Below are 11,045 nucleotides of genomic sequence, written 5' to 3'. Positions count from 1 at the left end.
AAACAAGGATATATACAAAGGGCGACCACATGTTCAACATTCATAGCTGGTTTCTTTTCTTCTTAGTCCAGTTCGAGTAGTGTGTTTGCATGCACACAGCACTGCCTGAGTAGTTTTCGCTTCTTTGGGTTATTCTGGGGGAGTGGCCTTATAAAATGGCGACCTTGGAGGCGTAGCGGGTCTTGTGTCCCGCCTCCGTAAAATAGTTTTTTAAATTATCACCAGGCGCCACCACGATACAGGACTAGCAACGCTGTACAGAGACTATTAGGAACAACTGAAAAGTTCCAAAAATCTCCGCTAGACGTCACAGTAAGTCAGTGAGAACGAATCAGTCATTAGTCTGCAAAGGAAAATGCTGTGCCTCCTCATACGGGACCAAACGGCAAATGCCGTGCGCACTCATTTGGGTATGTTTTTGCTGCACTCGTCAACAGGTTAATCCCCCTTGCATGGAACGTCATATGCAATTATGTGAAAAAGGTTCAATAACTCTGATATGTGCAATCAGACATTTGAGGTTTGTATTTGTCTTTAAATGGTGTTAAGACCCCAAATTATAAAAGTTTGGATCGACAATTACCTTGCTTTGTGTACATGCTAAGTACAATAAGAGAGTTTGGTGTGCATACACAAAGGGTAAGAAATAATGAGACACAAGTTTGTCCAAATTATAAACATGTTTACTTACCAATACAATATACAAGAAGTACACACAAGTTACAATACCTACCACCAGCTGGGTAGCTCCACTATCCGAGAGTCAGTAGTTTCGGAACACTCGCTATATTATAAGTAAAGCAGTAACTTTCTGTGATACATAAGAAGAAAAGCAATATTTAACTTGAAAAAAACTGCATCAGAAAATTCAATCTTGGAAGTCAACAAAACCAACCCGCAGATAGTGAAACCACCTTTTATATATTCTAAACCTATAAACATTAATTTATGTAGTAAACTAAATAAAAACTCAACACTCCAAAATAATAAGATTCCATTTTTATAACACATTATGAAAATTTAGTAAATAAAACTTAATGAACAGCTTAACAAATAGAATTTTACAAATGACATCGGCCACAACAGTCATGTCTGACGTGGCAGTCTTCAGTTATTCATCATTCCTTCTTGTTGTTGCGTTTGTTTCGGTCCTCCTACAACATACACAATTACTTAATATTATTTAATAGCAGTGTTTTATGTTTAATTACATTTTATGAGGCTTGCTACTGTCCATGAGGCGAGATAACAGATAAAGAGGAAAAAATGTTTTAATCAGGATATTTCCCATCATTCAGTGGTTTGAGATGTGCAATATGATGAAATGAAAAATTATTGAACACAAAGAAAAACATTCAATTGGCGAGGTTAGGAATATTAAGTCCTCTCTCACACCTAACCATAAATTTATAAACTGTACTATTAGTGTAAAACAAGAGCCACAGTATAATCTACATTACTGTTTTACATTCAAAAATTATAATCTATATTTATATAAAATAATAAAATGAAAAGAAGGTTCTTCATGAAATTAAAAATAAATAAAAATTACAAGAAAATTAACAGACATTCACCCATCACCATTCATACATAGCCATCGTCCCATACCCTACGCCAAAATATTGTCAACCCGACGAGGCCTAAAACAGATGCTCCTTAAGCACCCCCAAAAACCGCTCCTGACTACGAATACCTCTGATAAGACCAGGAGATTATTCCAAAGTCGACAAGCAGAGACTGTGAATGATTTACTGTAAATAGAAGATCTATAAACAGGAATAGATAAAAAAAGAGGCTCCACGTCGAGTATTCCAATTGCTTGTTTCAGAAATAAAAGAAAAGCATTCAGACAAATAAGAAGGGGAATAATTGTTATACAAAATAGAATGTAACATGCTGAGAATGTGGAACTGACGGAGTAGATTCAATTTTAGCAGATGTAACTGGTTGATGAAGGGTGTTATATGGTCATATCGTCTAAGGTTGAAGATAAAGCGAACACAATAATTTTGTGCACGTTGTAACCTGTCCGAAAGCTCAACCCCCACCTCATTTATAACATTTTGAACTGTATTCTTTAGTTTAGTTTAGTGTTTTGATTTCAATTAAGTGCATGTTCTAGCGATTATAGTCCATGGAGGTGACACACAGCATGGTTGTGATTCCTGATCTATGCGTGTATTGATAACATTCTGGTATTGTTTGTTTATTTTACCTTGGATTGCATCATCCATCTGAAGAAGAGATCAGATTGCAGATCACACTTAATGTAGTGATTTTTAGTATCACTGAACAATGGCAAATGTTCAAGTATTTCATTCACAATCCTTCCATTTTCAAATACAAACTTAAAATAAATCGTATAATTGTGATTGACAGATCAAGCACCAACTTGATTGGATAACAAGACAAACTTGAGGAGTAACTGTTTGTGACCATTTTAATCACATCTTCTGTGAAGAATTCTAAACTCTACTACCCAAGAATAAAAAGATGTAAGGGTTGGTGGTCTATGCATTTATTTCACCATTCCAATTTTATACCATCAGTTAGTAAAATCTCATAATAAAAGTAAAGAACCTTTTGATCTGATTAACTTCCTACAACTCTGCTGCCATGACATAGACCTTCCCAATCGACCATGCAAGTCTTATATTAACATCAGCAGCTATGATCATTTACTATCTGTGAAATATTATAATGTGAGACAAAATTAACAACCCTGCCAAAAGAGGAATTTTTAACGTAATATAATTTCTGAATGTAAAAGAGATTCATTCTATCAGACTTAAAAATCAGTAGAATCTATAGATATGTGATGAATGAAACCAGTACAAATATGGTACATCTTGTTTAGTGTCCTGTACAGCTTGCTTTTGAGCTGATTTAAAGAAAACAGGTTCAAAGGATGCAGCTTATTGTAAAATCTTAAGCCTAGGACTACATGACTAGATTGGGTGTTAAACAGTCTTCAAAAAGGAATATGTCATTTATGTTTGTTTCGTGTGAATTATTCATAAATTCTCATTTTTGTATGTAAAATTATCTAAATTTTGAAAAAAATTAAATGAAAATAATAGACTGTCAACATATTTAGTTTTATAAACAACGGTTTGAAGTGTGCATCACAAGAAAAATTTGTGAGCAGTCTAACAGCTTTTATTTGCACAAGGGGGATGGCTTTTTTGTGAGAAATTTCCATACAAATTAGGCTATAATTAAACATTGATTGGAAAAAGGCAAAACATTAAGTTATTAAATATTTTAAAAAGAAAACAGCTTGTGAATTCTTTTTACACATGATATTAACATGATTGTGGTGCCCAGGTTAGTTTCTGATCCAACTTCATTAGAAAGTTAGGTCATTAGAAACTTTCACATAAGTGAAAGTTAGAACATTATATATATATATATGAATCTTTGAATTTGAATACATAGTTGTTTGAAATAATTAAAGCATGAGGTGGATAGAAAACATTATTCTGTCGATGAACCAAACTGCACAATGGTTAACTGTAGTTTAGCTCAATTGGTGACACACTCTCCTTCAATTACGCACTTAATTAGTCTTAAACCTCTATATCCAACAGGTCTGTTGATGCAGTTTGTGGTCTTGATGAAACATTCCATCTGAATAAAGGAAACATTATTTGTAGGTCATCCTAATCATAATATTATAAATGCGAAAGTGCCTTTGTTTGTTTTACTTTCACGCATAAACTATTTAATCTATATTACTGAAATTTTACATGAATATTCTTAGAGACCCTGGTATGAATATAGGCAAATTCTTATTCCAAAAATCCCTCCCAGCTACGCTCCACTGGTATTTAAAGTGGTGAAAATCCCATCTTGGTCTCAGAAGTTGTGAAATATTAATAATTGAAAGAGCCCTGTCAAATATGGACGGTGTCCCATACCATTAGACTAAGTGCCGAAAGATACTTGTGAGATAATTGCCTAAAAAGTTTTCGCTCTGTTAAAAAGCATTAAACCAGAGTAAATAATTGATTATTTGATTTGATTACTAACAAAAAGTTTTCTTTTAATCCAGTAATTGCATTTCTTTATTTTCATGGAATTTAAACATCTTACATTAAGAAAGAAAGCAGAAAAAAATCATTTAGTCTAGTGATGCTTTTTAAGGAAAAGCATATTTTAGATTATTCAACACAAGATGAACATCTCTTGTTACATTGTCAAGTCTTAAGTCTAGTAATGCGTACCTGAAATATCAATTTATATTTACTACTAGTTTTTAAATACATATTAATTATAGCATTTTTACCAGAAATTCGATCTATGCCTTTGCAGACGCACAATAAAGCGCCAATTGCTTGTTCAAGTAAAAATATTTAAAACCATTTATATTAAAAAAAATATACTTTTTATAACAAAATGTTAATAGAATAAAATAGCTTTCTAGTTTTTACAGTACCCATTACGAAATATTATGAAAAATAATTAAAATCACTCTTGATCACTTTTCAAAAAATTAAAAAAAGGTTCTTCTATTCTGTTCTAGTTTTTATAATTACTTTTAAAAACAAACTTTTCACAATAAAAACATTGGTAGGCTAATGTTTTCATAATAGAGCACTAATGAATTTCACAAGAAAAATAATAATCCAATATATTAACTTCCTCAATCGTACAGGAAAATAAGAAATTAAAGAAAAGGGTTTTCATTTCTAGGTCTTACATTTCGAAATCCAAATTACCATTGAAGCCGTCAATGTCATCCTCAACTGCATTACCGGTGAAGAAGCCTCTGTAAAATGACTTGCAACGATTTGGTATAAGGGTGATCAGTGAATTGATATCATTCAATTTTTGAACGGATATTGCTTTACCAATTAAATCACAGTGGTTTAACCCTCTAAGTGGCGGTAATATGTTGCTGGAATGGCGGGCTATTTTTCAGAGTCAAGCAGGACTATCTTATAATTTAAAAATAAAATGCAAATTCTAATACGAGCAATGCTTGTTATATATCAATTTTTTCGTAATAAACTACAGAATAACACAGTATAGTTATTTTTTTACATACCTTAACCTTTTTTATATGATATCCACACAAATGTTCAAAAAAACGTTTTTTTTTCTCCACACCAAACTTTTCATTTTTATTACGTTCTGTAACTTTAAAAATGTCATTCCTAGGAGATTATGTTTAAATGCAACCTTTATTCACAATTTAATTCTAAACAAAAAACCTTCAATAATATTTTTTCTATTTACAACACTGTAAAAGTTATATGGGAAAAAACTGAATCTAGAAAAAAAACACTTTTCTAGTCAGAATCGCTAGAAGTTGCTTGCCTTTTCCTCCCCTTTCCCTCAGTAAAAAAAAACAGGACCGCGGGAGAAAACTTACGATTATTGGTATTTTGGGATTATATCGACCACACCAGTATGAAGAACACAAAAATATAAATTTATAGAAAACAAACATTTATAGAACGAAAAAACAACTCTTTAATTACAAAATTAAAAAACTTACAAGCATTTCCAGGTATTGTAATCGGTATTGTTGTCTCTGTTATCTTATCTTTCTCGAGAATCCCGATTACGGCAGGGCCCGCGCGGCATCACATGATTTGCACAGTAACATAATTGCCCTTTCCATTAACAATTCAATTTTTATATTTCGATCAGGCCCCTCTAGAATTTGATATTTTACTGATAGGTACTATCTCGATGGATGTTTTTCTTTCGTTGACATCAGCGCGGGGCAGCAGCACCATTTTGGGTGGCGGAATGTGATCAAGAATAAAAACCAGTTTTGAGTGTTTTTTTCAATAAAGAGTTTAGTTTTAGTTTGGTAATGTTTTGTTTTTGTTGAATTTTTGTGTTTGGAGAAATGTAGAGGTAAAACACGGAAGTACAACAAAGCGACGCGACTCTGCAATCACGTTATCTACTAGACCACTCGACTTTGACCTCTGTCTGAGGATGGGGAGGGGTTTGCGATAATACAATTCCTGTTTTATATTGACGAAATATTGTTTTACGCTAATCCAGTAATCAGTACAAGCAAAATGTCAAATAACGATTCATGTCTGGGTGTGGTCGGTATAATCCCAAAGTACCGGATTATTTCAGTTAGTACTATTGATTAATTTCATCGTGATGTTGATGATACTATATGAAATGTATTTGACATTTAGTGGTGAACGCAACTGTGCAAACTAGGCGTAAAAATAATTATCGGTTGCCTAGCAATAAGTGGCAATGTGAAGCGACTTCTAAGACGTCGCTTGCCACGTCACGGCGGCGTAAATAGAACATCTCAGACGTCGCTTGCCACTTAGAGGGTTAAGGTGTTGATTAAAACACCATAACATCAGCAGTTTCGGATGAGGAAGGTCATCCTCGTTTGGATATTTTCTCCAAATCCACCTCAACTTCAGCCCCATGAAAATCAGTTTTCATTAAAAGGCTTAACCCTCTCCCGCTCGTATTGTTTCCAGGCGCTCACGGTGCTTCTAACCTCAATTAATTCGCTCTGCCCGGTCGCGCGCTCGGATCAAAATACGCGGCGCCTCAACTTACACACGTTCTGTCATTGTAATTAACTATAATTATATATATTAATTATTTTACTATATATTGGTTTTCAATGAAAGTTGATTGTACGAGACCAGGGAGGGGGCACACGGACAGCTGGGTGCCGGTGGGTGGCGCGGGGTTGTTTGTTGCGCAGTTACTTGGTGAAGGTCATTCATTGTCTGGCTCGCTGTCACTGCCACTGCCACTGTGAATCACTCCGAACTACATCCTTAACGCCACCAACCACTTCACAGTCTCTGGTACATCACTACACTCACTTCAATCGTCGCAATCACTACTAATAACGAGATCGATTTTCATTGTCATGAAGTGGTAATACGACTACAACCCGCCATTGTTTCCGCACAACTAATATAAATAGCAAAATAATGGAATAAATCTACTGTAAAAGTAAAGTAAATGGTCTCCTGATAGCAAACAACCCGTAGTAGTACAAAATATTGCTACTTGAGAGCAGCACTTATCGGCTCTAGTGGGTAAAGCAGTGCGTGCCGATCTGTGCCGCTTAGGCTGCAGTGGCTATGTGGTGGCCGTGCCGATTCATGCCTTGTAAGCGGGAGAGGGTTAAGGGTTTGTCTTATGTACACTCATCTCCCTCATCTTTAACGAGTTTACTCTATCTTTATTTATGTCTTTCTTCTGGTTTAACATTAATCTTTTTTAGGTTATCTTTTCCTTCCAACTCTTCTTTTTCCATTCCATAAACAGTGAGTGGATCCCTTTTCCTGCAGGGCTTCATAACATTTAGATAGTATTCTAATCTGCACATTCTCTGTTGGCACTTCAGCGCACATTAAATATTGCCAAAATCAGTGCATTCGGCAAAAAAATAACGAGTCGCAGAGTTTTTTTCTTTCTTCAAAAGTTTTTATGGCTTCCTTCCAAAATTATTTTGAGGAGAAGAAAATTGTTTATACTGTGATTTTGTCTACCACAGCTACCAGACCATAAAATAGCTTTTTTTCTTTAAAATGTTTACTATGAATCCCAAGATTGTATACACAAAGTTGCGTTTATAGAAAACAATGTTTGTTAGCAATCAAAGCAGTGGTAATGTTTTTTCCAAATCAAAACAAAATACTTCAAGGTCTTGACCTTTTTCAGAACTTTTCATACCCATTTTTCTCAATCTCTGGACCTCATCCGTCACTTTCAGATGGATTCCTCATAAGTAGAGACTAAGCACCACATGACCTAACTGTTGGTTTTTGTAAAGTGAGACCAAAGGCCAGCTGGTGGCGTTTTGATGTTGTGATGAATTACTGAATGCATTCAAGAGTCGCCTAGACTAGTGATGCAATCAACATAACATTGGATTTTAGGATAAACACATGGTCTGTAGTAGATTTCTATAGCAACCAATGTTACGAGCCCTGTAAAAAATGTACATAGTTTCAGCATTTTCCCACTAATTTCACAGTTATTTCCATTTCTGTGAAATGTCGTTTGGTCTAGTGATGCAGAAAAACCATCCATACAATCAACTGTTTCTGTATAAACATTGTTTTATAACAGCGCAACCATATGTTTTAAATTAATCTAACCACTATGTTCAATTTGTTTTACATTTATATAGTCTTGAAGGCATAGAGTAAGCTTGATAGTACATACACTTCTTATTTCAAGCTTTTCTGCAACCACTGCTTAGTACAGAGTGAGAAAATATCCAGAATAAGAAAATTCAAATGCTTTAGTAAAAATCTACTAATAACTGTACATCTTAGCCAAAATTAAATATGCAGTGTTTAGCATGCAAATATTTGTGGTCAGTACCGTAATCATGCAGATACAAAAGACAAAGTTACTATCTAACTTTTAGTATAAACTTAAAGATTAATATAAACCCATCTTAGTTGTCTTTTCACAGAATTAAGGCTTCTCAAACCTATATATATATATATATGTTGTAATTTGTACTATATATTTTTAAATTATAATAAAGACCCTCATAACATTTTAAATACGAGGGGGTATTAGAAAAATAAGGTTCCCTATGCCGCCGAGACAGAATGCGATATGTTGGAAGAAATCTGGCAACACGGTCTTACTCATCAGCTATCCCTCTCCCTATCCATACCACTCGCGCCTGGCTACGTCCAACAGTGCCGGCCCTAGCTGCCTTCGAAGAATGAAGCTCCCTATCGTTGTTACCTGGGCCAGATGCGAAATTCGTGCTGTGATACGTTTTTTAAATGCAAAACAGATTTTAACCTATTGAAATTCATCGTCAGTTAATCGAAGTTTATGGGTGAAAACATGGGCGTTTCACTTTACCCCCGAAACCAAGCAGCAAATCCACGTGAATGGCGTCACTCAAACTTCGCCTAAGCCGAAGAAGTTCAAGCAAAACACATTGTGCTGGGAAAGTCATGTACAACCATCTTTTGGGACAGGAAAGGGCCTGCTTCTGATCGACTTTTTGCCTCATGGAACAACATTAAACTTCTGACAGATATTGCAACACATTAAGAAAAACCGAGACGTGCGATCCAGAACCGCCGTACAGGAAGATTGTCCAGTGGTGTGAGGCTTCTCCATGGCAAAGGCTCGACCTCATGTCTCACACATCAAACTCAAGAACTGCTGACAGAATTTTGGCTGAACCTATTGTGCCCCATCCCCCCTACAGCCCCAGACCTAGCCCTAAGTGATTATCACTTATTCCCAAAATTAAAAGGAACACTAGGATGGCCAACGCTTCAGTACCGATTATGAAGTCAAGGAAGAGGTTACTCGATTCCTCAAAGGATTTGGCGGCAGAATTCTACAACATGGGGTAGAAAAGTTGGAGCATCGTCTACAAAAGTGTTTAGGACAGAAACGGTGATTATGTGGGAAAATAGCTTAACTTTTTGAGGTTGTAAAATTTGATGTATAACACTAAGTAGAAATATAGAGCTGTCTATTTTTAAAAATCATGGGAACCTTATTTTTCTAATACCCCTCGTAGTAATCTGAAAAAATAAGACAAACTCAATTTTTGAAAAAAATTAAAGTATTAAATACAGATTACTAATAAGAAAATTACAACTGTGTCATTTAAATTTAACATATGTTTAAATGGTTCCATATGTGTATGTTTAATTGTTTATTATTTATTTATTTAGAGGATAATGTACACTGAAGATTGTTAAAAACCGAAACACGTGTATGTCAATAAAAAACGTTTTTTAAAGGGTTTTAGTTACTTTTCATTACATTAATATGAGTATATATAATTATTTTTTCTTGACTGGGAAAACAAGGCTAAAATCAACTATGACAAAAAAAAGTAAGGCCTAAGTAAATCGCAATCGCCATAAATATACACTTTTTGAACAGATTATTTGGAACGTGGCAACAAGGCAACTCAACATTGGCGTTGAAAATATAAGTCAATTGAACTAGAAGTACATACATGTGTAAAGTCTACGTAATTGTGTTCGAAGCTGTGAGTAAACTGCTAGAACATTATAAAATTAAATCTTATCAATGACAGTTATTAATTCACTAGGGAAAGAGAGGCAGCCCTTTACACAGATTAATTTAAAATAATTCACCAAATTTGGGGGAGTGTGAATATTATGGTTATAACATTGTATATTGTTGCAATTCACAATTTTCACATATTATTTATATTCCCAATTTATTTCCACAAAATATCATACCATATTGTATTTATTGTTTATAATTAGATGAATATTTGCGCTATAATGACATTATTAATTTCACGTATTCTCGAAATATGAGATTATCCCGGTATGTATGACTTTTACTAATACTCTATATTCTCACCTTCTCTGCCAGTATGATGATTAGCCGGCGGAAGATGCCGATGAAGTCGATGAAGAGATCGACTGAGTGAGCGACAAAGTCCTTGTCCCCCTGCCGGCGTTTCTCAATGATCAGCTGGGTGTCGTACAGAACAAATCCGCACATCAGGAACAAGCCAATGTACAGGTAGACCTATCAGCACAAAAAACAATTGTATTTTTGAAATATTCACTTCAAGAACAAAACAAATTATGTATTGTTTAGAGACGACAGAAATTTAGCTATGTTTAAAATTAGTCCTCATGATCATTAATTTATTTGTCTTTAATAAAACAACGTATGCATTTGACATTGTCACTTTACAACCAGAAGCTATAATTTTTATTTACATTTCATTTTGAATTAAAACTAAAATAAATCTCCCAATATTCATTAAAACACCCTAACACTTTATTAAACTAAAAGGAAAGTAAATTTTTGCCCTTTAGGCCTTCGAAATTTAATCATTCATCTGGCATTCTCATCATTTACCTAAATTCCCAAGCTGTTACAGTGTTTTAAATGAAAAGGTTTAGGAATAAAACACAGTAGTATTATTCACATTCCTAGACAAGTTGAAGGTCTTGAGAATTTGGGTGAAAATAAAACAATATAATTTTAATTCAAATTGAATTCATGGGGTCATTCCATGTCAAATCACCCAGTAAATAATTAATTTG

The 11,045-nt window shown here is 34.4% G+C and overlaps 1 protein-coding gene across 1 annotated transcript; it reads right to left on the bottom strand.

The window, feature by feature from the left end:
• Nucleotides 1–661: 661 nt before the first annotated feature.
• Nucleotides 662–10,515, bottom strand: LOC124374159 (probable Bax inhibitor 1). Its single transcript, XM_046832422.1, has 2 exons — nt 10,348–10,515; nt 662–1,154 (listed from the first exon to the last, which is right to left on the bottom strand). Exons 1-2 carry the CDS (start codon nt 10,489–10,491, stop codon nt 1,119–1,121), a joined length of 180 nt encoding a protein of 59 aa, XP_046688378.1. The 5' UTR covers nt 10,492–10,515; the 3' UTR covers nt 662–1,118.
• Between the last annotated feature and the right edge of the window lie 530 nt (nt 10,516–11,045).

The sequence above is a fragment of the Homalodisca vitripennis genome, unplaced genomic scaffold (genome assembly GCF_021130785.1).
Source record: "Homalodisca vitripennis isolate AUS2020 unplaced genomic scaffold, UT_GWSS_2.1 ScUCBcl_7372;HRSCAF=15037, whole genome shotgun sequence".
In the NCBI taxonomy this organism is placed as follows: Eukaryota; Metazoa; Arthropoda; class Insecta; order Hemiptera; family Cicadellidae; genus Homalodisca; species Homalodisca vitripennis.
This window is presented reverse-complemented; position numbering and strand designations above follow the sequence as displayed.